Genomic DNA, 25,222 nt, shown 5'->3' on the forward strand with positions numbered 1-25,222 from the left:
AGCTACAAGAAAAAACATAACAATAATAAAAATTTTTTTCGAAAGTATTTAAATTAAACCCTCCCTTGTTTGGGGAAAAAAACAAAATTTTTTTGTTTTGATGAAATTACATGTTAACCTGAAAGCAGAGAAGAAAAAAAGATACATCACGTACTACTTAACTTACTATTATAGTACGTATACTACCTGTGTGAGGAGAGGGGGGGGGGCTAGGAGGAGGGCTTGCCTCTTATATTATTTACCCCAAGAATATAACCATCATTTGATCAATTTGAAATATTTTCTTCTTATTTCTGAACAATAGAAACGCAGAAAAAGCCAAAGTAGGAGGAGTCAAGCTCGTTTTTTACTTTTGACCTTCGAAGGTTATATACTTCTTCTTTTAAAAAAATAAATAGCCAAATTGAAATCATGAATAAAAACGGACGAAAGTAAGAAAAGAAATAACCATATTGTGCTTTATTGATTGGATGATTCGCCAGCAGAGAATAGTATACACACACACACAAGTCTCTCTCTTTTTTCTCTCTCTCTCTCTGGCTTGTGTATGTGTATACTTACACGCAGAGTATACCTGCCGGCTGTGTTGGGCTAAATTTAGAACTCTGAGCGGGCGGAGAGGCGACCGTTCCAAAGTATCGATCGACCCTTTTCAGCAGTAGATCCTTTTCTCATATATACATGTATATATACCAACGCATAAAACATTTTTTTTTTCTTTTTTCTTTCTCTCGCCGTGAGCGTGATCAGTCCCTGTTAAAATATTTTCCGGGTCTAGATTTGTGTGTAATATTAACGTAGTCGAAAAACACTGTTTCGTAATAATAATATATGTCTATACAAAACGTACCCCGAACTTTGTATTTTTTTTTTTTTTATTATTACAGATCATCATCATAAAATTTTATGGCATTTCTATTCTGGTTCTTCTCTATTCCCGTATCTAGGTATATAAGGATGATGGAGCTATTGCTATATAGTCCTTGGGGTTTCGGGGGATTATCGTCATCTCACGCTGCTGTTTGGGCCCCGCAGTTCATTGTGTACGTCCTTTATGCCCACACCGAAACGAAGGCAAAAATTAGATACTGAACTGGGTGTTGTGTGTGTGTGTTTCACCAGGCCGGAGTACAATCAAAAGATATATTATATACAGCACACATTCACAGATTACAAACACTTAAATAGAGTCGTTATCGTTTTTGACCAGACTGTCGACCTCTTTCTGGTATTTTATCTTTTAAAAAAAAATGTGTACAAGACCAGCCACACACACATAGAAAACAGAAAAGGTGCACAAAACAAGTATTGCATCATCGCTTTTTTCGGGTTTTTTATTAAAAAAAGAATTTTCCGGCCTCGCTTTATAGCTCTTGTGTGTGTGTGTGTGTGTGTCTATGCGGATACCACACTGAATGATAATGAGTTGTAAAAATATGAACCAACCAACCACCAAAACCACCGCCACCTTATATCAAAGATCACGGGCGGGGGGGAATAAATAAAAAGATTTTTTCCCAAAATAACTTTTATTTTTTCTCTCCACTGTGTGCTGTGCACGAGAGATGATATATTCCGCCTCCCAGTGCAATGTGGGTTATCTTATCTGGACAACCATTGGGTTTTCAGCTCAGGAGAAGAAGGGAGAGGGGTTGAAAACGTCAACAGCCAGATATAGCTATACATTTTTCGCTTGTTTTGTTTCCTTCGGAAAAGTAGAGAGAGACTGTTTTTAATAAGAGTTTCGCTTTACACAAGTTTGTTTAGCTTTTCAATAACGACTGAGGGAAACGGAGGAGCACGCGACTGATGATGATAACTCGACCCGCCATTGGTCCAGGCCCATGGTGAAGGTCACACACAATTTTGAATAGATGTATATGCAGTGGCCAGTCTAGGCTAAATATAAACTATATATATGTATGTGTACATATACTGCGGTCGAAACCCACAGTTCTAAAGAGAGGACCCTCCTCTATATCCCCGGCGGAACGAATCCTGAGAATTTGACGTCCCCGCCCGCTGTCAATTTTTGTGTGTGTGTGGAAATGACGAGCGTGAAACGATACGAAAGTAGCGACAATTTAGGTTTTATACGACCGACTTGTATACGGTGTGGGTGGAGTATTGCTGTCAAGTAATTCAGAGAAACGTTATGTTATTTCATTTTGGGTAGGACAAAAAAGAAAAAAAAGAAAAAAAAAGACCAAACTTTCGGTCCGTTCGTTTCTAACGAGATTTTCCAGCTAAGCGGACACGGCCAGGAGACGCAACTGGAAAACATTGGCGGCGTCGTGATTCCAATGACGTCAATGAGCAATTTTTTCTTTTCCCTGAACAAAAAAAATTTAAAAATAAAAAAAATGTTGTGGGCGTAGATTAAAAACGGAATAAAAAAAAATAAGGTAGAGTGTAAACTTGTGGATAATAAAGGGGAAAGAATAAAGTTGCGCATCTAAAAAAAAAAAAAGAAAAAATTTTATCCGGGGAAATTCTATTGTTGGCAAGAAAACAATTTCAAATTGCTGACGTCAATCCGAAAAAGTCTAAAACTTTCCGAAGCGGATCATTTCGGGTTAACAAACAGCAACAAAAAAAAGATGGTGGCGACACGCGGGACTAAACGTTACAATAATTTTATTTTTTTTATTTTTCGGGGTTTTTTTTTACAGTGTTTTTATTTCGCCGATTATCAAAAATAAAATGAAATAATACAAAAAGAAAAAGGAGGTGGGGTGAGGAAACAGGTGTTCCACGTGCGTGACAATGTCAAAATAAAAGAAGCCCAAACTCTTTCGGCCCAAGTGGCTCTACTAGAGTTTCGCTCATTCCGCCGCAGTGGCGCTGCTGTTCCGCCCACCGAGTTCTTTTTGCTGGTAACTCAGGCAGGTGTCGCGTCAGTCGTGCTCCAACCGCCTCGGTGGTCGTCCGCATACGATTTCTTTTCTTCATTTCGTCGCACACTCTCGGCGCATTCAGCGCACAGTCCAGTCACGAACGAGAACGTTCCCCAATATTTCATTATATTTTTTCTGTGTGTAATTCCACAACATTTCCACTTGAAAATTCGTATCGAATTTCAGGAAAAAGAAAAACAAAAAAACCTTTTTCCAACCGAATTCAACACGTTTTCTGTTTCACCACTCGGCGCGCTTCTAACCCGTGAGTAATCACTTTTTTTTCTTTCTATTTCGTCACGAATTTGGTCAGGAAAAAAAAATACCGAACCCCCCCCCCCCCCTTGTTTTTTTTTTTGGGTGTTCTTTCTCTGGAAAAATAATTATTACGAAATTAATGGCGGCGGGTTCTGTTTCACGATTGAGAAATGGGGACACACAACAAAAACCCGCGTTGATTTCGCCTTTTTTCTCTCTCAACTTCTTGTCGGTGGTGTGTGTGTGTGTCTCGCCTGATGGGAGACGGAGGACTCATTTGTTTTTGTTGTCTGTGGTGCGTGACGTCATCTTGATAAAAAGTCTCGTCGTTCTTCTATTTTTTGTTGTTGTTCCAAGTCTCGAACGAAAAATTGTTGTGTGGACTTTTTATTTATATTTCGCCGCTTTGAGGGAATTATACTACTGCACATAAATAACAGCCAGTGGGTCCCCTGTTTTGGGTGAAAAATTGAAAAAGAAAACGGTAAAACTTTATTTTTTTGTTTCTTCCACATTTTTAACGAGCTGATCGTTTTGCGTTACACAAACTAGTGTCGGATATGTTCCCGAGTCCGTGAACTTTAAGCTCGCCCATGGTCAACAAAGTTCACACACACACACAGAGAGATTTGTTCCAAAGAAAAAACGAAGAAGAAACAAAAAATGGTGTAATCTTATATTCGTTTCGAAGGATAACGAGATCAAGTTGAAACGAGAAACGAACAGCTAGATTGCGGGCGAATGGTTCGATTCTTGCCAACAACTATGGCCGCAACGCCACCAGTCCAGTTTCCGTTTCATTCTTAGCAACAAAGTCATAACAACGTTTGTCTGCTGTTTGAAAACAGCCCTGGCGTCACCGAGGCACTGTTGGTTCTTCGTGAATCACGACTAGTGAGTGTGTGTTACTGCTGGGCCTACCCACTGGGGGGGGGGGGCGAACACGTGTCACACACCCTCCACTTGATGCAACTTAAAAATAGTCGCCCCGTCCTGTAACAAGTTTAATTGCAGTGAGGAAGTGTGGAGGGGGGGAACTGGATTGAATTATGCGTGTGAGAAGTGTAGTTTTTGACTTTCAAGATGGCCGCTTTGTTTCTCCCGAAGTTTTGGTTTGTGTGTGTGTGTGACAACCGTTGGGTTTGGGAGGAGGATCCTGTTGCTACCGGCGATTAAACAACATCCCCTAGACAAACGAAAGTTCGCTCTCGATCTTCCGCCAAGTATGCGTGAAAAAAAAGACACGACTTTGCCATTAGCCGGCGGTTTTTTCCTCCTTCTCCATCCTGTCGTCCGATGTTTTTTAACAGCAGACGACGCTACTATCGTCGCAAGGAATTTTTGGGTGCGCGAGTTAAGTCTTCCGAGAAGCCAAATAAGAAGAAGAAAATAAAACACACACACACACACACACACCGAAAAGACACAAATTTTTATTATTATACAATAAAATAAAAACAAAACAAAACCTAAAAGACGGTCACGGCTCAGACATTGACGAATTGTCTGCCGGGCTTAACCATCCCTGACCCACATCAAACGATTAGATTTTTGTATTTCTTGTTTGTTTTTAATTCTTTTTTTTTTTCTCGGTAGGATCATTATTATTTAATATGGTGTGTGTGTGTGTCGTGATTTTGTTTTTTTGTTTTTTTCCTATCGTGTCATTTTTTCGCTTATTATTAACATCCGGCGCGATCGATCTACCAGATGGCGGAGTCACACATTCATTCGTCAGCAACAACTCAGCATGCGATCGTTAAACAGCGATTTCGATTCTTAACTTTCGATTCATTATTCATGTTGTTGATTAGAATTCCACGAGAAATTTTAAACTCGCTGAAAATTGTTTTTCGCGTGTGCAACTTTTTCGTACTACCGTGACTTCATTAGTCTCTCCCCCCCACCATCTACTTATTTTTTATTTATTTTTTTCAACCCAAAAAAGACACACACACAGCTGCGCTCGTTAAATTATACGCGGCTTCCGTCATTTGTAACCGTCACGTCATTATATCCTCCTCCCCCGAGAAGAAAAATTGTGTCTATACCCAATTTTTTCCTCATAGACTCGCGGTCCCCAACACACACTTGTTGATTTATATTTTTCTGGTTCTCGGTTGACGAGAAAAACAGAACCTAACCTAATCATCTTATTTTTGGGTTCTTATTTTTAAAAGGGCAAGTGGGAACAGATTGTGTAAAAACGAGGTGATGAAAGTCCGTATTTGTTAACTGTTCGTTTTAGAAACGAGCTGAGAGATCGACTATTACGTGAATACTGTAAAGCTTTAAATATTAATAGATTGATTTATTATCTATTACAAACCCAATGATCTGCGCGGTTCGTGAACTACGTGGTTAAGATAACGTGTGGCACTGTTTCAATTGTTATCTTCCGTTTGGCCGTCAAAAAAAGGGAATCAGGGAAGGTACCCGGTCAACTCTCTGCTGGCCGTTTGTGTACACACGCATATACAGTCGTCGCTGTTTGTGAACTAAGAAAATGTATACACACAAAGCCAAATTTGGTTACTAACTGGCACTATATGTGTGTGTGGGTGGGGATTGTCAATCGATAACATCAGAAATGTCGCAGTAGAAAAGTTTTTGATTTTCTTTCATTTTTGGGTGGCAGGCGTGTGTTATCGACTTCGAACTTTGTAACGATAGCAAACGGCCATTTTGATTGTTGAATCATTTTTTCTTATTTTTCTAAATTTCGCCTTTTTTTTAAATTAAATTCGACGAAAAATTTAAAGAGAAAGAGGTCAGAATTGAAGTAGATTTCTTGTTTTTCTTTCTTTTTTTTTTACCACGATAAACCCGAAAGAGAGTAATGTAATACCAGTTTTTTCGGTTATTTTCTTGTTGGCTGCTATTGCTATATGTACACACACACACACACTCGTTTGCGCGTAGATAGATAATGACCAATTGAAAAGGAAACAAACATGCGCTGGCTCGATGGCACTGGAAAAAAAAAACGGTTCGTTGACCGATATTATTTTTCCTTTTCGTATAGACGCCCTGGTGTAAGAGTGCGTTGAACTTTTACGGGGTTGTTTTTCGACCGTTTTTCTTTCTTATCTGCGCGTGTGAAAAAATTTTTTTGCGCGATTTCTTTTCTGCCAAAAAACCCTTTTTGCGCCCCTTGTGTGTTGGGGTGGAGGAGAAAAAGGGGGAAGCAGCAGCAGCAGGTTCAAAAGTATTAGAAGTGCTGTCCGTCTATAACAATCCGTCACGCGAATAACTTGGACAATAGACGAACCCTTGGAAGAAAAATTTCCTTCTCTTCTTCTTCTCCTTTAACACTTCCCCCTCCCCCCATTCCACTCCCATTATAAATGCACCCTCTCCGACCGAAAAAACCGGTTTACCTGCCTCGGTCGGTTCTTCTTGTGTCTGCGACGTAAACATGTTTGCCAAAAAAAGTTCCTTTTCTCCTTTTCTTGTTCGTTTCTTTTTTACAACGGTGGATGTTGTGTGTGGCGAAAAAACCCCTTTTTCGGTGGTGACTTAACGATCCGCCATGTTTTGTAACCTTGACCATTTCCCCCCCTCCGTCCAAAAGTTGTTTGTGTGCGTCAATTCTCGCGAAGAAATAACAACAAACTCTGCAACAGTCTATACGCACACTCACTACGACTAGACGCATTTTTAAAGAAAAAGGATATTACAATTTTTGGTCTCGGTCAAAAACGGCATTTTGATCAACATTCGATTAGCGGGAAAATCGGAGATTTTATATTAAGGAGAGCTCCGTGAAAAAAAAAATGTCACGACATTTTTCAATTAAAAATATTTTCCCCCGACACTCTGTCGGTTCCGCGCGGCCTGTTTACAGGTCGTCGGCACCATTTTGTCTCGTCGGTTTTGATTCTCGAAAAAAGTTTCCAAATTGAAAAAAAAAGAAGAAACAAAAAAATCTGTGTACACGTTTGTTATTACAATCCAGCCCCGCTTCGTGATCCCGCGTGACTACTCTCTCTCTACTATAGGTCTTCATCCTCCTCCTCCTCCCGCTTATTATACACAGATAATGATGGTGGCGCATTGGAAACCGGTTATTGCGGGGTTCAATCCAGTGGCCAGTGTCTATTTTATTTTATTTTTTTACAACTAATATTCCGACAGAGACCACCTGTCACATGGGGGGGGGGGAATTGTTTCCAAGACGGGAGAAACTAAAACTAATTCAACTGGTTTTATTTATTGGTTTTTTTGTTGTTGTTGTTTCGATTGTTACAAGACACAAAAGAAAAGAAAAAGAAAGAGAGAGACACTGTTAAAATAGAGGAAAATGTCAGGGACAATTATTACATTTCTGGCGATATTATCTAACTGTTTCGGCAACTCAACGCCAAGTTTTTCAACTCTTTTCTCTCCTGTAAGTTATTTTCCCTCCAACTCCTAAAATGACGTCAAATAAGATAAGAGTCGACCCGTGTGTGTGTGACGTCAATCGCCAGTTCACACCGCACCTGGTGTGTTGCACCTGAAAAAAGGTTTCGGCAAGGGCAAGCCTTAGAATATTGGCGTCATAGAGAAAGGACTGAAAGGTGATGGTGGTGGTGGTGGTGGTGGTTATGGTGGTTGTACTAAATTTAGAAAAGAGAAACAAAATTCTACGCTGAAATTAAATTGAAATTATTCGCCCAAGGTAGGCGAAAGTTGATTGTATCATTCCCGGGTGCAATCAATCGACCCCCCCGCATCTGTTTTGTTATTTCCCCCGATGGCCTTTTTTTGGGGGGGAATTCGAGAAAAAAAAAACACATGGAAAACCGGATAGAAAATATTTAAGATTCAAAACTAATTCTCTTAGACGTCTTTTTAATACTCAAACAAGAAAAAATAAAGTAAAAAAATCGACCGCAGATGACAGATGGATCGTGTTGTGTTTCCACCACCGCATATAACTACGCGCCATGATGATGATTATTATTATTACCCAGAAGGTGGTAGGGAGATATATATATATAGAGAGAGGGGGTCTTCTTTTCAACTCATATCGAAGAGAAGGGGGGCTCTCGTATTTCTCCGCCCTTGCTGATGGTATTATCGCGTGATCCCATTATTACATCATCCATCAAAAAAAGAAAGAAAAATACGGCGGCCCCTTCTCCACTAGACCGCGGAGCCATTTTCTTTTTGTTTTTATTGTCTAGAAATGAACTAGAGAGAGAAAGAAAAAAAAATATTACGTGTGTATAAAAACTCTCACCATTAAAACCGCCGCGTTCGTTACTTGAAAATTTTATTTCATTTTTTTTTATCATGAAAAACGCCCTTCAAAAAATGAATTTTTTTGTTTTTATTATTTCAGAAAAAAAAGGAAACAACAGAAAAAAACAACCAATTATTATATCATGCGAATACAGTGACGATGCGATCCGCCGGCGGACCTACTCGGCGATTTGGATGTTCCAGTGAATTTTGAATATTAATATTCCAACATTCCTCCCTTACTGGCAAGCGAGAAAATTGCAGACATTTGATGAGAAACGGTTCATTAAAAAAATAAAGAAAAGAGACAATTTTCAATGATGGATTTCGAGAAGAAAGAAAATCGCGTGTCCATGTCGGAATGCGCCCAAGTGACGCCGGATTCGCCGATTGATTTGAGCCAACTGTCGTCGAGATGCCGCAGCGTCGACCTGACGAACCGCTCCGTCTCCGAGAGCTGTTTGGCGCCCACTGCGGCCGTTGCGGCCAAGAAGAGACGGATCCACGGATTCAAGGATCCGCTTCCGCCACCTGCTCCGCTGATGGCCGACCACACCATGACAGCCGCCGATTCGTTGAAATATCGATCCATGTCTCACGCCGATATTGCCGGATACAGGACACCGTGGCTGTCGGCTGAAGTGACTGAATCCTCTTCCTCTAGGATCCCGTCCCAAACATCCGCATCCGCAGCTCCGGTCGCCGAGTTCTCGACCGCAGCCGCCGCTTTATCCGCCGCTGAAACGTTGAAATTTCGTTGCATGAGCGAATCGCGATTGGCCGGCCCCGGCAACGCCGCTTTCCATCCGACGACAATCTTCCATGGAAACAGCACTTCCGGCGGAAGGAGTCGGAATTTGGGGACGACCAGCAGCTCGGATCTTCTCCGGGCGGCCACCGACAACAGCCAACTCGAGTTCCTTTTGCGACGCACCAACTCTGAATCTGTCCTACCGTCTAGGTGAGATATTAAAAATTCTTTTAATTTTAATTTTAATTTCTCCGGCCGTCATCATTACGGAGGAGAAAGTCTCCAATTAAAAATTTTTAAGAAAAAGAATAGAGAAATTTAACGAGTCGGAGTATCGTGCGTGAATAACCGGTTTGGTTTTCTTTTTCTGATTATGATGACTATAATACGGTATCTAATAATAATGTTTCTTTTTTTGATGTTGTTGTTGTTGTTGCAGGTCGGGAGAAATAGCCGGATCGGCGGCCCTTGAGATATTCATGCGGCAACAGCTGATGCTTCAGCATTTATTCGCCCAGCCGTCGCAGCAGGATGGAAGCGATCCAGGCAGTGGTTCCAGTAGTTCGTCTTCGTCATCCTACCTGTCATCGGCACCCAATTGGCTCCTAGGCATTTACGGCTACGGATACACGCAGCTCCTTCAAGCATCTCAGCAGCAACAGATTGCCGCCGATCCGGCAACCGGTTCCGGACAGGTATGTTATCAACTCGTTTTTTCTTTTCTTTCGTTTTTATTTTTGAAGATGGAGGGGCAGCAGAGATTTATGAGTTGTAACTTACCGAGTCTTCTCCTAAAAAAATGGCGCAGATTTCGGGTGGGCCAAGCTCGCCGGCTGTTGGTGCAGTATCCATCAGCGGATCGGATGGCGAAGGTGAAATGGAAGAGGAGGATATGGAGGCTGGCGAGTTCTCTCACGGTAAGAAGCGATCACCGCGAGCTCTGACGGGTAAACACGTCAAACTGGGCACGGGTGCCAGCCCGGTTGTCTTGAGCAAGTTGAGACTCAAAGTCCAGGAGAGCCAGCGAATGAAACTCGTCAAAAAATCCATGCCGTCGGGTTCCGCCTTTGCATCCGCCGCCGCCGCCAAGAAGAATGGATCAAAACTTAAGAGTCGAGCCAAGTGAAATAATTGAATTTCACATATAAAATGTTCACACAAGAGTTTGGGACGGAAAAATTAATGACCTGTCGGAAATCCAGGGTGACACAAAAACAAAACAACAATGGTGTTTGTTCTTTTGTTTTATTGTTTTTTTTTGTGAAATATTTATCGAATTGAATTTTATTGAATCGAATTCCAAGTATGGCGAGAGGTTTCGCCATTTCTCGAGTCTTCCGGATCAAAGTGGCCAATTTCATAGTTATTTTCATTATCAAAATTTTTTTTTAATTATCCGGAATTTATGGCTTTCCCCAAATTCGAATTTCTTTTTTTTCCCTAAAGAAAAAATAATATTCGTACCCTTAATGAAACCCAGTCATTCCACAAAAATAAAATACCATGATTTTTTAAAAAATTAACCAATCAGAAAATTCCTCTTTTTTTAAAAACATATTTGATTTATTTTATTTTTTCCAAATCGATGATTTTGAAAACGGACGATCCAGTGACGATAGAAATTGAATTTAAAAAAAAAAGCTTCACAGCCTTTTATTTTTCCTTCAAAACATAGAAAAGAAAAATTGCCTCAGGATGTCTAAAGTTTGTAGAGCCCGCCGATCTCATTGTCTCCACCGTTGAATCATTCGATTCCCAAATTATGATTCGGCGATTATCTCTTGCGTATAATATTTTTTTAATGATTATGTGTATTTTTTTTTTCTCCTTCCTTATTTTCTCCCATTTCTTTTATCTGCAAAATTCGCATCGAAAAAGTGCGACATCCGGCACTTGCGGACCAAATGAATTAAAACATAAGAAAAAGTAATGAAAAAAAATAATAATAATTCCAAATGTGCGTTCCCATCAAACATCATTGTGTGTGTGTGTGTGTGTGTGTCTGTATAAAAAAAAAATTACTACTGCGCCTCATGTTATTTTTATTTTCTACATATGATATCACGCTGGCGTTGCTAAATAACTGTGTGTGTTCAACCATCAATAAGCGATTGGGAAATGTCTGTACAGATTTCTGCGCCATGAATACATTTCCAACTTGTTCCTTTTCACTAAAAAGAAGTAAAATAAAAATGCGCGCACTGAATTGATGATGGCGCGGACTTTAGTCTGGTCTTTCCCGTCGTGCGACGATCGCACGGGTTCATTGTGACGGCGGGAGCAATCAACTTTTATTTATTCGGGGGAAAAAAAAAAGGACGGGAAATGTGTACACACACACAAAAATCGGGAGACTGGAACAAAGTTACGTTATGTAAGTATTACTTTTTTTTTCTCCTTCGGTTGTATAACATTGGGATTGTGATTTTTTTTTTCTTTCCACTCTCTTGTTTGTTTGTTTTATTGAACCCAGACTGACGCAACACGTTCCGGATCATTGTATTTAAAGTTGCATTTTTTTTTATTTTGTTATTATTTTTTTTTTGGGGGGGGGGTGTATCTTTTGCATCGGCTCGATTCACACAGCTGATTTCCGGTTTTCCCCTAGGGCTTACGACATTTTGTTTTTTCGTTATCTTTTATACATATGTATTTATATATATATATATAAAACTATATACGATCTCTGGAATGTTTTCTTCACCAATGCCTCGAACCGGTCTGTGGCGCGGAAAAGTGCAAACTCATTTGAATAAGAAGCCGGTTGGATCCAGTTCGACTGAGAGAGAGAGAACAGCAGAATGACTGAACGAGACAACAGACCATGTCCGAGTCTCGCAAGTTTTTTTATTTTATTTTCGATGTCTGGCGGAGCGTGATAAAAAAGCAGACTGTGAAGGAGAAAGACAAAAAAAACTGTGTCGTTTGATTTCAACATGTTTTTTTTCTTTCGATTCAGACAAATAAAAAATCCACCAAATTGACACATCCTGCGACACAACACCTGAATTGGTTACATGTCGTTGCCAGGTGAACGAAGGTCCTGTTGGCTGCGTATTTCTTTTTGAAATCCCGCTAGTTCAATATGGTAATTTAAACGACACAATTTACGCCTCATAGACTACTGATATTTATTTATTCTTTTTTTTTTTACTGCGTCCTTTTTATATATGCCGATCCCTTGCTTCGCGCGCGAGTTTCCCGATAGGGTGTTTTTTTCACGGGGTTTAGGTTTTTTGGGGGGAATTTGTCAATATTTCCACCAATCATCAATTTCTCATTTTTCCACCAATCAACAATTTCTCATGAATCATTTTAATGGCATTAAAATAGATCATGAATGTGGAGAGAACCCTTATGATGCAGTGTCATTTGCTGTGAAATCGGCCCTTTATGCAACATAAATTCCATCTATTAAAATATCAACCATGGATGGATATCAACATGAACTGGAGGTATTCAATAACACTCATACTCAGGCTCATCGTTGTCGAAAAGCACTTGGAGGAGGAATGCGGCAGGCGGGTATTTTGGCCGCAGCCGGAATTTTGTCACTTTCAAAGGGACCTACCAGGGTAGCTCAAGATCATATTTTCACCAAACAATTGGTCAATTGGCTGTTACTGCGCAAGAGGTTGGAAAAAGCGTTGTGGAAGTTGATCGATATACCGTAGAGACGAATATGGTTATGCTAAAAGTCGAGCCCATATCAGGTGCTACCCCTAATTCAATTGTGAAAAGATTTGCTGAATCTACTGAAAAGGAAGTTGACGGGATCGGTCAAGATATTCGTTGGCTTGCTTACCCGATGACTGAAACGAACATCATAATTGTTGTTCACTGCAGTAACCCACCTGAAGACATCAATCTCGCTCAAGACAAATAAGGGTATGTTTTTGATGAAATCAATCAAAGTAACGCTGTATATAAGTAAACTGGAAGCTTCATAAGTGCTTTATTCCATGTAACGATCATTACAAACGTAGTACTGTTGTAGATTGGGGAATTAGTGGAAGAGCTGTTCTTTTGTTTGTATCAGCCGTTACTCGTCTTCTATTCATGTGTAAAAAATGAATACATTGTTATTTACCATTTCGTAGTTGTCGTTATGAAATCATGCGTTTTATAGCGCCTTTTTTAAAACTACCTTAAGTCATGTCGCATATCTAATTAGGTTTTTTTCCCCCAAGAAGCCAAGCACTTCCACTAGTGGTTAGATATTATACATAAATACAAAGCTCGAGCTTCGAATTCAAGCAAAACGTAACACGGCGTACAAATGTAGGGAAATTTGATTAACTGCTTGGACGTGTTTATTTAATCTTTGATAGTAAAAAAAAAGAGAGGCCAACACCCAAGCAAAAAAAGCAAGCCAGCAGTTACACACGCACGTTACGATATTGATTGGTTTCAAACCTTCTCCTTCTCCGAAAAATGCTTCATCGTCGCTCTCAAACGTAATATCGGGCACCTTGTAAAGGCGAATGACGGGCTTGTTAGGATCCTTCACCAACAAATATTTGCCATCCTCTTCCTTCATACACAAATCAATAATACAACGGAGAATGCCCCAAGCATTGTCGATGTTAAGGTTGATTTGCGATGCGAAATCTGACGGGTGGAACTGCTGTGTTCCAAGGATTACACGACGCGATGTATCTCGAATGTGCATACGGGAAACATATCTGAAGCAATCAATATTAGTTACAATAATGTTCGAAGGACAACAGGAGCCTTCACATACCCGAATTTAATCCAATCAGAGTTGGCGAGCAGAGCTTGCACAGTCCATTTTGCTAGCTTGCATGCATTATTCTTCAGCTCGTTGGCCTGAACAGCACCTCGCTGAGTGTCCAGTTTCTGGCGCCATTCGACTTCACCAGACAACTTGAAGTACAAAATCATTTTAAAGACACAGTTTCATTACGAACAGTAAATATGCATACCCTTGAGTCCCATTCATTAAGAGCTTTGATGTTGATAAATTGGTTATCACCAGCCGATCCAACGGTGATAGCGTCATGTTCGCAACGTGCCACCAGGACACCACCTCCTGAAAACTTAGTATTAGACTATTTATTTCAAATTTTAACTTACAAACCTTCATCAAAGTCAGTCCACAAGGAATGTTCTCTGTGTTTAGTCTCTTGGTAACATAAGGATCATCTGAGAGCTCCAGATCTGGTTGATATCCGTCCATGGTTGCTATTTTAATGGAATTTGGGTTGTATAAAGAGCCGATTTCTCAGCCAATGACACTGCATCATAAGGGTTCCCTCCACATTCAAGAATCTATTTTAATGCCATTAAAATATTTCATGATAAATTCTTGATTGGTGGAAATATCACATCACTACATCAGCTATATCAATATGTCAACATACAAGACCCAATGTTGCTGTCGTGTCAATAAAGAAAGTTGAGATAAATTAATTGTATCACCTGAAGCATAGGATCTTTGTAGGAATTTGCAAATTTCATTTTCCAGATGTTGATGAGTTTGCAAGTCTCAGCCTTGCCGATCCACTGGCATTGGAAACTAATGTAGTTTCAAGAATTAAAGGGTGATAATCCAGCATTGTTCTACCATCACATCGTAAATCATCCTTTGATATTTCCAAATTTGAATTTCGTTAAGTAAGGACAATTTATTTCAATAAGAGACCAACAGAATTTAATTATACCTGGACTCCATGATGAATGAATGCTTTTCGGTATATAAAAAACCGTACGGCTATTGTACCAGCTTTACGTAGTAGGGAAAACAATTTACAATCAAAGGATAATACTACCTATACATTATTTAAAATTTGACTACATACATTTTTCTTTAAACTTGCCTTGATTCAGTTGATTGATTAGCAGCCAGCCTTGTTTTGTTTTTGAATAGCAGCCAGCCTTGTTTTGTTTTTGAATTCCAATCCAAGGCCGCGTTGAAGTTCGTCGGCCTTGAATTATGGATTGGCGTCAGAACCACCTGACGGAAGAAAAAATAACTAAAAAAAAGTCATTCTTTCTTCGATTTATCTCACGCCGACCCCTATCCTTTAATCCAAGCGGGACCACGACGGCTCCTTGTAATAACATCTCCTCTACAAGACGGTCGCGATTTGCATACCGTCACGAAAAACCCCGCAAATCGTATAAAACATTAATGGAACCCCCCAGACGAAAATCGTTTCCCTATCTCTCCGAGAGGAACAGCGCCACCTCCCAGAGAGAAATCGAGTGAAAAACCCCGAAAACAGCCATCGAGCCGTAGAAGAAAGAGACGTCGTCGCACAGTCGGAGTGGGAGGTGGGTGGAGTGGGGTCGGGTGGGGTGGTGGGTGGGAGGAGGACAGGGTCGTTTGCCGATAAATCCCTATCGGGAAATTTTTCCAGCGGGAGTTTCAACGCACTAGAACCACCTACCGGTACATCGTGAAAACTTCGGATATTCTTTTCTACAAAAGTCAACAAAATGGTAATGATATAACTTATCAGTTGGAAATGATTTTCGTCGTCAAATAATCGTGCAATCAATTTTCGTGGTATTTCGTTTGGTAAAGCTGAATTGAGAAACGTTTAATCTTTTCATGGTATCATGCCAAGGCTAGCTTTATCGAATGAAACCAAAATATGCGTGTAGTTGGGTATGTGACTGCGAAATGTCACGAATCGTTCGTAAGTTTTCGTAACGTGTTGTGTGAATTTTTCCCAGAAATCACCCAATAATTTAAGATAAACATAATAATTTAAACGGGATATTTTCTGTGTGCGTAGTTGCGCACGGTTTACAATTTTAAACTAAAGAAGCGTGTCGTGCGCAAAACAGAAATATTTTTAATGACTTTCTCATCGAAAGTCATCAAAACGCCTCAACATTTTATAAATTTTCCCATCCAGTCCGAAGTAATCAAATTGTTTTGTTTTTTTTCTTTTTTCTTACCTAACTTCACCTGACCGCCATCTAACGATGAAAATCTCAATCAAGAATATTTGAAGCATAGTGTATTGTATTCTCTAGATTAAAAAAATGTAATTCAGTTTACTTCAATGGACATTTTTCGACCATTAGTCGCTGCAATAATAATCCATACTTAATTTTCAGGAAAAATTGTATCCTCTGCTGGCACGTAAACTGAAATAACCAGCCAGATGTGGTTGGCCACAATAAAATCTTCATACCTCAAGAAATGAAAGTTATTGAAAGTTGGTCAGGCTGCGGTAGCAGTTGTAAATGCAATGGTCAACGAACAATCAGTAAAATGTGTGGACTCGATAGGATTATGCGGTCGATCTATCTTAAAATTTTCATATATCATCCAAATTCAGTGTGACAAGAAACCCGCGTAGATAACAACGTACGACCAAAACCATCAGATTGGACGCTATTAGCACGCTTGACAGTTCGATGACAATTCAAATTCAGCAGCAATTGAATTTGACAATCATAGTATTATGTTACGCGACTCGCGAGGACGGAGAGCCCTGAGAAAGGCTTTCAACGACTTTCAACGGAGTTGTTTGGCGATTTCACCAAAGATTCACGTTCAATTTTTGAATTGGCGTTTCTGACGTGTCGACATGAGAACCATGCTGCCCATGTTTTTTGTTTTTTGTTTTTTTATGTGAAGACTACCTGTGTGGCCATTGGCCAGCTGGAGGGCTTTACTTAAAATTTAAAACCAGATTTTCTGTAATGTGTCATAAATATTTGTTGAAAATAAATCACATTAACTGGTGTGCCTGCTTTTGAAAATGCCGATATATTTATAAGTATTTAACTGCGTCATCCGGATAAAAATGCTGCACATATTTTTGTTTCAAAACCCACCATGTGAACTATACCATATGAACTGCTAAAACTACTCTCCACTTTTGAAAAAGGCCGCATAATTATTTTTCTCTTTCAGAGTCACCTGGTAGAGAAATTTCCTACTACTTTATGGAATCCCTTTTCATGTGTCGTCTGCTTCATTGTTCATTCTGTCATTCACGATTTCACGTGGATTTCACGTGGATTTGTGCTCATACATGTGCTTTTACGTGTGTTTGAAATTCCCAAATCTTGATTTTGATAAATATTGACTAAAAGAATGGACAAGCCAAAACGAAGATGTGTAGAGTGCAAGAAAACTAACTTTTATAATGTCAATGGACAATATGTGTGTGTCGAATGCGACACCTATGCTACTGTAAACTAAATATATTTTCCATTTTCCAATTCATAATCTTAAAAAATTTGTTCTCTGATTGTTTACTTCTAGGATCATGTTGAAGTTGTTTGTGATGAATTTGAGGGACAAACTCAAGGTCGAAAATATAAGGCACTTGGCGAGAAAAAGGATAGGAAAAATTTAGAGGAAGAAGAACGGAATAGTATGGAAAAAATTTATAATTTAAATTTCAAAACACTATTATTTACATTTTTTGTCAACTGTAGAGAGGATACAAGATTGGAATATATATGATGGATTCAATTTTATTCTGGTCAAAATGACAGATGCACTGATCAAGTGTGGTGCTGATCCCAAAATCAAACCCTGTGTACACAGGTTATGGGCTTCCTATCTTTCAAAAATGGAAGTTGCATATTGTGAAGCACCACCTCCTACATCACCTTTACCTGATGAATTTAGAACCAGGGAGACAGAGATGGAAGAAGTAGCGGAACAATCTTCAATAGTCCCATCTTGGTTTTCTCAAAATAATGAGCTAGATTCTCAAGCAGAAAGTGATGATCAACCCCCTAAAATCAAACCAAAAAGAACTACACTTTTTTCTGCCCCAAAAGTGTATGACCAATTTCCGTTCAGAATATTATAAAAATAACCCACTAACTATAATTATCTTATTTAGGGCGAAAAGAAAGTACTACAAGAAGGGCCTGGGCGAAATGGATATTTTACTTGAAACCGCTGATGCCGAATTATCGTTTGCTGACAGACGCAAGAAAGGCCGAAAACTTAAGGTATGTATTTTACTGTTAATAATCTTTTTATCGAATTGCAAGTTGATTATTCCACTGAAATTTTTCAGAGTAACTATATGAAACTGGCCCTTAGTGGAGCAGACACTGATGTTTCGATGGCGGAGTCAATTGGTTCATCAGCAGAAACTCAAAGTACAGTTGAAGACGCGTAAGTTGGTATTCTGTTCATTTTTAGATGATTTTAGTTTAAAGTTCTTGGTTTTCTTTCTCATTAGCCAAAAAAGAAGTCGTTTGTCTACCATGAAGTATGCTGTTCCTGAATGCTTTCCTGAAGGAGAACTAGTTTCCATACTTAAGAGAAAAAACAAAACAGAGGATTATACGGCACCCAGGTCAACATGCAGCGACCCAGAATACATGACGGTGCATAAACTATTGTCATTCCTTCATGCTGCACTACTCTTGAAAGGTCAATTAATATCTTATGGTGATTTGACAAGGTATACTAGAATTTTTGCCATTAAAAGCGCCAAGACCTGCATATTTTAGAATCCTTGTTAAACTCTTTCAGGTGGGCTCGGGAAGGTTTCATCCCTCTCTACGGCGCTCATCTACTTTTACCAAAAAGTATGCCTATCAGTGGATCGGAGGCTCATACTTTGGGTGCACTCCGTACTAATGGAGCTCCCTGTTCTCGAATTTTTCGTCAAAACACTGGTCGTCTCCTTACAATGCTAAATATCGAAAAGCTACCCAAGCCACCTGCCTTTCTGTTGGCGTCTAAAATCATCTGTGATCTTCAGTTGCCAAGTGAGTCAATCTAAGAAAAAAAAATATTGTTTAATTATTTAAACGTTGACATTTACCATAATCCTTATTGACAGATGAACTTGAAGTGTATGTCAGAACCTTGGATAGAATTATTAATCAGGATGATAACGACGCTGAATGGAAAACCGTTTTCTTTGGTAACAGGATTCCAAGTGATGCTGCGTACGCTGGATCCCTGGTAATAGTTTTTAATTGAACATTGAAATAAACAAACACTAAATTCTTGGTTATTCTTTTAAGATCCTGGTTGCCATGAAATTGGTACTTGGATTAGACGGAACGACAGAATTTCAAATTTCAGATTTTGCCACGAAAGTTAACAATCTGTTAAAACTAAAACCTTCGTCAAGCTTCGCTAGCAAACAGCAAGGAGTTGAAAATGAAAATAACCAAGAAACATCTCAGGGCACAAAAACTCTGTTTGTGTGGAAAGAGTGGGTTCGATTTATTGAATACCGCCGCAACGTCATCGATCGCACTCACGTTCCAACAGCGATCCGAAAAGCAATTGTGAAGAAAATGGATCCCGCTTATGTGTATCAATTTGCTCAAACTGAAGGATTTTATCATTATAACCGCCCTACAACTGAATTGTCAGAAATCGATAGGTCCATCTTAGAAGTTTTTGAAAAAGCTTCGAAGAGATTTCCTTCCCCGTCCGGGCCTCCAAAAAGAATACCAAGATTTCGTTCCTCTCTTTTCGGCCTTCAGGGCTTGGCTGATCAGCTTTTGGAATTCGACCCCTCGGAATATGGACAACTTAAGCAAGAATTTTCCACTTCGTCTTTAGTATTTGCTAGAAAACCCAAACTGTTGGCAGCTGCTCTAAAGAAGGCGAATCCACCGCATCTCTTAAATATTCACAAGGGCCCAGCATTAAAGGATAGAAAATTCGTCATGCCTTTGATCACTTCACGTTGTGGGATTTCGAAATCTTCAAGTCAAATGGATCGTTATGCCTGGAAAATAGTAACAGTAAAGTCGGAAGTACTACCTGTTTCTAACTCTTCTGACGACGACGACGACGAGCTTGATGAATTTTACGATAGTCAATCGCGACCTAGTCTGCTTTTACATGACCCATCTTACGGTTACTGGATAAGCGCACTCCGTCTGAAATTGGTGGCTTTCGTCGACTGGAACTTGTTCTCCGCCTCGTTGCCTTCATCGTTTCTCTGGTTGCTCCAACTTATCTGTGAAAGCATTGAAGAAAGCCCAAGAGATTTCTACCCAACGTTTAACGCTGTTGAAGCTATCGTTTTCTTAGGTCACACAGATGTGAAACGCAACATTACCGGCAAAAAGGAGTTAAAGCAGCGACTATACAACGCATTAAGAGCGGAATTCTAAAACATTTTTTTTATACATCTCCGTAATGAATTTTAATGCGGCAAATGTTTATGTATTATTTTTTTGTACCTCAAAATGTCTCAATTAACAGAGGGCTGAAACTCGCCTAATTCGGTTACCACTCGAGCAAGATGTACATGCCAATCGGGGCTGATTGGCTGTTTAGAACTAACCTTGAGTGACACAGAATACATGTTTCGAAAAATATCTGCATCCCAGTTGCTGTTGAAAGTAAATTTCAAAAAATATTTTGACTGAATAGGAATTGTTCATTCTGAAATTGATAAATTAGCTTACGGTTTTTTAACGCTCTTCGACAACTTGGTCAGCTGAAGTAATGTTGATTGTATCCTTGAGCACATTAATGTCAAACATTCAGAAGTTTTAGGCTCAAGTTTAGGAACATCACCACCGCTAGTAGGTTGAGCTAGTGCGGACAAAGCTTCTTTTGTCGAACGATAGCAATCCAGGATGGATTGAAGTATACGCATCTTAGACACGACGCCAGTCAAACCTGAAAAAATTTTAGAATAAATAAGCTATTTGAAATAATGGTGAACAAAATATGATACATACGTTTCAACTGGAACTCGTAAACGCCTGCTTTCTCAAGCTGCAATCTTATGACTTCGTCCCAATGTTCTAATTGGTTAAACAAAGTGTGTGCATCAGCGTAGTGTTGCTCGGCAACCATTCGGACATTCCTGCCATTAATGATCGATTCGCCGTCGCCATTTCTACTTGCAATAATGAACTCGTTGAGTTCGTAAACACAAAACGTTCACTAAATCAAATTTTAATTACCGGTAAGTGTCGTGGTATAGTGAAGCCAAGCGGTAGTGGCAAGTAGCAGCACGATATTGGAGTAACGGAAGACGCGATTCTGAAGTTTCACTTTTACTTAGAGTGATGCAATTCTCTAAAAGCTGAATTATCTCTGCTTCTACTTCTTCCCTTGACTACATAGTAAAATGTGAATTCAAATAATCAATTGGAATAAGCTGACGTTTTAACTGGTTACTTTAATGCTAAGCGGTGCAAAGTCTTGTAACAAAGAGGCGAGAGTGAAGAGAACGCTTGTGTAGTCCCAAACAATAGCGTCCCAAATTCCAGTGTTCAGTTCTCGGCGCTCCAAGATGTCCAACGCTTGTTTGTAGCATTGTAATGCCTTTAAGGGAAAAAAAAAAAGATAATTAAAGCTATGCATAAAGTGACACGAATTATCGTCTTGCATACTTTTGAGTAGCATTTCCACTCGGCTAGACTAGCTTCTTTTTTCTCGGTGGGTGCCAGCGCACGCGCTTGAAGTCGATGTAGCTTGGCCAAATTGCACGAGAGCAGGGCGACATTGACGTTATCCTTGATTTTGCGGAAGACAAAAGTGCCCTCTTCAAGATGTTGCTGACTGACTTGAAAAAGTTCCACGAATTTGCGCTTCCATTCCGCTCCTCCTTCCTCCATCACAGCTAAAACATTTGAGTATTGAAATGTAAAGTGTTTCCTATTACTTGTAGTAAACTACGATAAAGACAAATGAATTACCGGATGCTTTACTCATGAAGAAGACGCCCATTTCGTTGGCAACATTCCCCAGGCGTTTGGCAAGGCTGAGAACGTCAGATGCACCTCCAGATTCTAGTGGGACGAAGGAGGCAAGGGCCAGACGATATTGCTCCAAGCTAAACTGCAATGCTTCGTGAAGTGACGTTGGATATGGGAAATAACTCTCGTCCAACACGTTTCCAAGTTGCAAATTTCTGAGCAACTGTAGGAGTTGATCGTCAATCAAATTCCGTTCCACCGGCTGTGGCTGAGAAGTTACTTCATTCCAATGTTGCACCATAGAGAAATAAACATCTCCAGCTAAACCCAGGGCATGACTTTGCAGGGATGTTGAGTTAGTCAAATTCTGAGGTGAAGTTGATTGAGGTGGTCCCGGCAAAGGTAAACCAGGAGGCTCCAAATAAGCCCAGAGCAACGCGGCCATTCGAAGGTGACTCAAACTCTTCTCAGGGTTTGAAGGGCTGGTTTTTCGTGCTTCATCGGCTAGAGTTACGTAAGCCAAACGGCATTTCTCCATCAATAGTCGCCAATACTGTTGCTTCCACTCGTTCTGTGGTTCCTTGAACATCAATGAGCCAGTGACACCACTAGATCACAAAGATAATTATTAGTCAGACATGTGAGGACAAACTACTTGAAGATCAATTAAATTAATTACTCGAGAGGAGGTTGTGATAATGTCTGATATGGCATCGGAATGGGTTTCAATGGTGTGGCCAAAGAGGGTTCTTCTTCAGATGGCTTTGTAGTTTTCCCCCTATTTATGGAAAACAAATATAATGTCATTCCCAATTCATATATTTGGTTTAACTCACTTGTTGCTGAGGAATTCAAGGGCTTCGACTGCGTGCTGGAGTGCAAAAGTGCAGCGCTGTTCCCAATTATCTCCGACGGTGGGTCGCGCATTTCTACGAACGTTCTCTTCCTCTGCCTGGACCTGTTGCGGAGTCGAAAGTGCCGCCACGTCGACAGATGCACTGTAACGCAAATTTTAAGAGGCGAATTATTTATAATGTTCCAACTGTTTGTTACGACACAATAAAATTACGAGAAGTGATCTTCCGTTGAGGGTTCCTCCCATTCGTCAGACCATTCCTCTTCGACCTCTTCAGAAGTATCTTCGGCTTCTGGAACTTTGAGTGATGTTGGTAAATAGACGTCAGATAAATAGTACAAAGCAGACGTGGCGACCTAAAAAATACGTATTGAACCTGACATGTAAAAAAAAAAAACAAGAAATATTATCACTAAATATTGCTACCTGTGGATATTTGGTTGCATCAAGAAGGGAAAGGCAGTTCTTTAGAAGAGCTAAGACAGTGCCTTGGTGTCGCTTCCAGTCGCTGGACATTTTCAAATTTCGCGCCACTCTAAAAAAAACACATACGCATTCATTAAACAATTTAAAATTCGCATTGGCAAACAAATTTACTTGAAAAGTAGCATGGCAACTGGTGTCGTAAATGGATTCTGGTTGATGTCTTCATTCAAATCATTGCACAACGAAGTAAGATCGTAAAGCTTAACAATATCATCGTCTTTTGCTGTTTCACGAAGAAGACACGAAAAGTAAATGTAAGACATTAATTTCCTTGATCGCCAAAGTAAAAATTATTTTACCTTTAAACAGCCAATAAGTGTGGCCTGCTTTGGTGGCTTTAGATTTTAGGAAAGAGAGAATGTTTTGTGCGACATCTTTAATAATGCCCGGCTTAAACTGTGAGCCCGGTAAGCGTGGTAAATCGTCCGTCTTAATAAGCTCGTATTTTTGGACCAGACCACCTGTAACCATTCAAAGGATTTAACAACGCTTTTTTCTAGTTTTTCACGTAGCACGACGCTATTTACCCAAATGATAGCACATCACAACTTCAGGAACATTGCCTACAAAATTAATCATTAAGTTACAAATTGTAAAACAAAGAAATAGCAGGTAATATATGACATACACATCAAGTTGTCAAGCCAGTAGTCCAGTCCTGTTAGCACATTAATTGGCTTCGACATATCTCTGATCAATGGACAAAATAAAAGAATTACTCATTTTAGCTATCACGCTTGACTTAAGAGCTTACCTTAAGCGAAGCGAAAGACACGGGTGAGTACCACCGCCAAAAATAGGCATATCTGTACCAATTAACATCCGCAAATCTTCAAATGTCCAAATGATATTTTTAGAAAACTGAGGAAGAGCATCATCGTGAACATGACTCTCTTCTGGAACAGGATCACCAAGAGGATCAATTACAGGCTAGAAAAGACTTGTGTTACTAAGAATTCAAATTCTAAGCACTTTAAATAGTACACAAATTTACCTGAACTTGATGATTCCTGTCCTGAACTTGGGTGTCTGTATTTTCAGACTCATTAAGGGCTATACTGTGATAGAGAAATTTTGAGATGAGGTTTTGTTGCTGCAGGTAATCGCGACTGTGCCGGCTGGATTTCTTTTCTGAGGCTTTTTGCTTAGCACGACAGGAGGCAAATATGTGTTCCAAATAAAACTTCTTCAGCCAACCCCATTCGTTTTCAGCTGCTCTCAGAAGGTGAGTGTGAATGTCAAATTCATCAAGCAGCAGTGTGTTTCCAACACGATGAACCATCATACTGACAGCACTTTTGCTGTACGGTATCTTCAGAAGCTTCTTGATGTTTTCTGCATCGCTGACAACATCAACTTCACCCATAGAATCTAAAAAAGATGAAGCCATGTGAAAACTGGCAAAATCTGTTGACTTTGGATTCCTGGAAACAGCTGGCCCAACTATCTTCTTAGGATGACTTAGCAACCAATTAGCTGGTGGTGTGTTCAAGTCGGTGTTGCTCTGTAATAAAGATAATCGTGGAGGAATACTGACTGTTGAATGCAAATCAAAAGCAAATGATTTGATTCTCTTTCCTTCGTTTTCATGTTCAGAATCTTTGCTAAGAAGTGGGCGATAAATATCAATCGTCAAATCGTTCGCAGGGCTACTCATCTGCAATGCTCTCTCCTTTTCGTCGTCCTCTTCACACGACTCCATAATGTCAACTAAAAAAAAAAACGACACCCGACACTGCGGGAGAACTCAATCAACACGTTTTTCCAGTCAATTCCAGCACTTTCGAAGGATCAAAACAGTCGGGTAATAATAACAGATGCCTCTTCTTGCTAGGCTGACTTCTATTATTAGACGTCAAGTTGGCGTGAAGCTTTCTTCTAGAATGCTCATTCCTAGTAGTTTTGTTTGATTGTCTTAATGGGAAACGAGTAATCATGTTAGTTATTGCAGGGAATAATAATTAGTAGAACAGATATCCGTTGTTATGTACTGCGAATATATCTACAAGCCACCAGGGGATGTTGGTTCCGTTTGTTTTACAACCAAAAGTTCCAAACTACGTTGAGGCCGAGGCGGGGACTATGAACAGCGCAATCGCTATAGAA

At 39.8% G+C, this 25,222-nt stretch overlaps 4 protein-coding genes and 2 long non-coding RNA genes across 8 annotated transcripts; 2 read left to right on the forward strand and 4 right to left on the reverse strand.

Annotated features, from left to right (window-relative positions):
* Positions 1-510, reverse strand: LOC124337458. Its single transcript, XR_006917386.1, has 3 exons — positions 449-510; positions 187-379; positions 1-118 (listed from the first exon to the last, which is right to left on the reverse strand). It is a non-coding gene; the product is annotated as an uncharacterized LOC124337458 (long non-coding RNA).
* Positions 511-2,892: 2,382 nt separating this feature from the next.
* On the forward strand, positions 2,893-11,135 carry LOC124337052. 2 transcript variants are annotated; one of them, XM_046791072.1, is made up of 4 exons: positions 2,893-3,166; positions 8,485-9,345; positions 9,575-9,830; positions 9,944-11,135. In XM_046791072.1, exons 2-4 carry the CDS (start codon positions 8,702-8,704, stop codon positions 10,259-10,261), a joined length of 1,218 nt encoding a protein of 405 aa, XP_046647028.1. In that variant the 5' UTR covers positions 2,893-3,166; positions 8,485-8,701; the 3' UTR covers positions 10,262-11,135. The 2 variants fall into 2 exon arrangements, with proteins under 2 accessions (XP_046647028.1, XP_046647027.1); XM_046791071.1 differs by having other exon boundaries at positions 2,893-3,162.
* Positions 11,136-11,392: 257 nt separating this feature from the next.
* Positions 11,393-20,439, forward strand: LOC124336916. Of its 2 annotated transcripts, none has more exons than XM_046790839.1 (11): positions 11,393-11,509; positions 12,095-12,223; positions 15,519-17,314; positions 17,387-17,498; positions 17,563-17,914; positions 17,979-18,090; positions 18,159-18,259; positions 18,327-18,551; positions 18,623-18,861; positions 18,936-19,060; positions 19,123-20,439. In XM_046790839.1, exons 3-11 carry the CDS (start codon positions 17,216-17,218, stop codon positions 20,230-20,232), a joined length of 2,475 nt encoding a protein of 824 aa, XP_046646795.1. In that variant the 5' UTR covers positions 11,393-11,509; positions 12,095-12,223; positions 15,519-17,215; the 3' UTR covers positions 20,233-20,439. The 2 variants fall into 2 exon arrangements, with proteins under 2 accessions (XP_046646795.1, XP_046646796.1); XM_046790840.1 differs by lacking the exon at positions 11,393-11,509 and having other exon boundaries at positions 12,073-12,223; positions 15,519-15,600; positions 16,228-17,314.
* On the reverse strand, positions 13,067-13,813 carry LOC124337318 (eukaryotic translation initiation factor 3 subunit D-like). Its single transcript, XM_046791425.1, has 2 exons — positions 13,552-13,813; positions 13,067-13,188 (listed from the first exon to the last, which is right to left on the reverse strand). Exons 1-2 carry the CDS (start codon positions 13,805-13,807, stop codon positions 13,178-13,180), a joined length of 267 nt encoding a protein of 88 aa, XP_046647381.1. The 5' UTR covers positions 13,808-13,813; the 3' UTR covers positions 13,067-13,177.
* On the reverse strand, positions 14,253-14,887 carry LOC124337370. Its single transcript, XR_006917272.1, has 3 exons — positions 14,820-14,887; positions 14,578-14,741; positions 14,253-14,427 (listed from the first exon to the last, which is right to left on the reverse strand). It is a non-coding gene; the product is annotated as an uncharacterized LOC124337370 (long non-coding RNA).
* On the reverse strand, positions 20,237-24,878 carry LOC124336880 (erythroid differentiation-related factor 1-like). Its single transcript, XM_046790772.1, has 17 exons — positions 24,111-24,878; positions 23,871-24,046; positions 23,745-23,806; positions 23,644-23,679; positions 23,416-23,577; positions 23,228-23,339; positions 23,057-23,165; positions 22,844-22,986; positions 22,611-22,772; positions 22,454-22,552; positions 21,775-22,382; positions 21,469-21,698; positions 21,254-21,400; positions 21,037-21,191; positions 20,809-20,969; positions 20,530-20,746; positions 20,237-20,454 (listed from the first exon to the last, which is right to left on the reverse strand). Exons 1-17 carry the CDS (start codon positions 24,816-24,818, stop codon positions 20,313-20,315), a joined length of 3,429 nt encoding a protein of 1,142 aa, XP_046646728.1. The 5' UTR covers positions 24,819-24,878; the 3' UTR covers positions 20,237-20,312.
* Between the last annotated feature and the right edge of the window lie 344 nt (positions 24,879-25,222).

Source organism: Daphnia pulicaria, chromosome 4, assembly GCF_021234035.1.
Source record: "Daphnia pulicaria isolate SC F1-1A chromosome 4, SC_F0-13Bv2, whole genome shotgun sequence".
NCBI lineage: Eukaryota > Metazoa > Arthropoda > Branchiopoda > Diplostraca > Daphniidae > Daphnia > Daphnia pulicaria.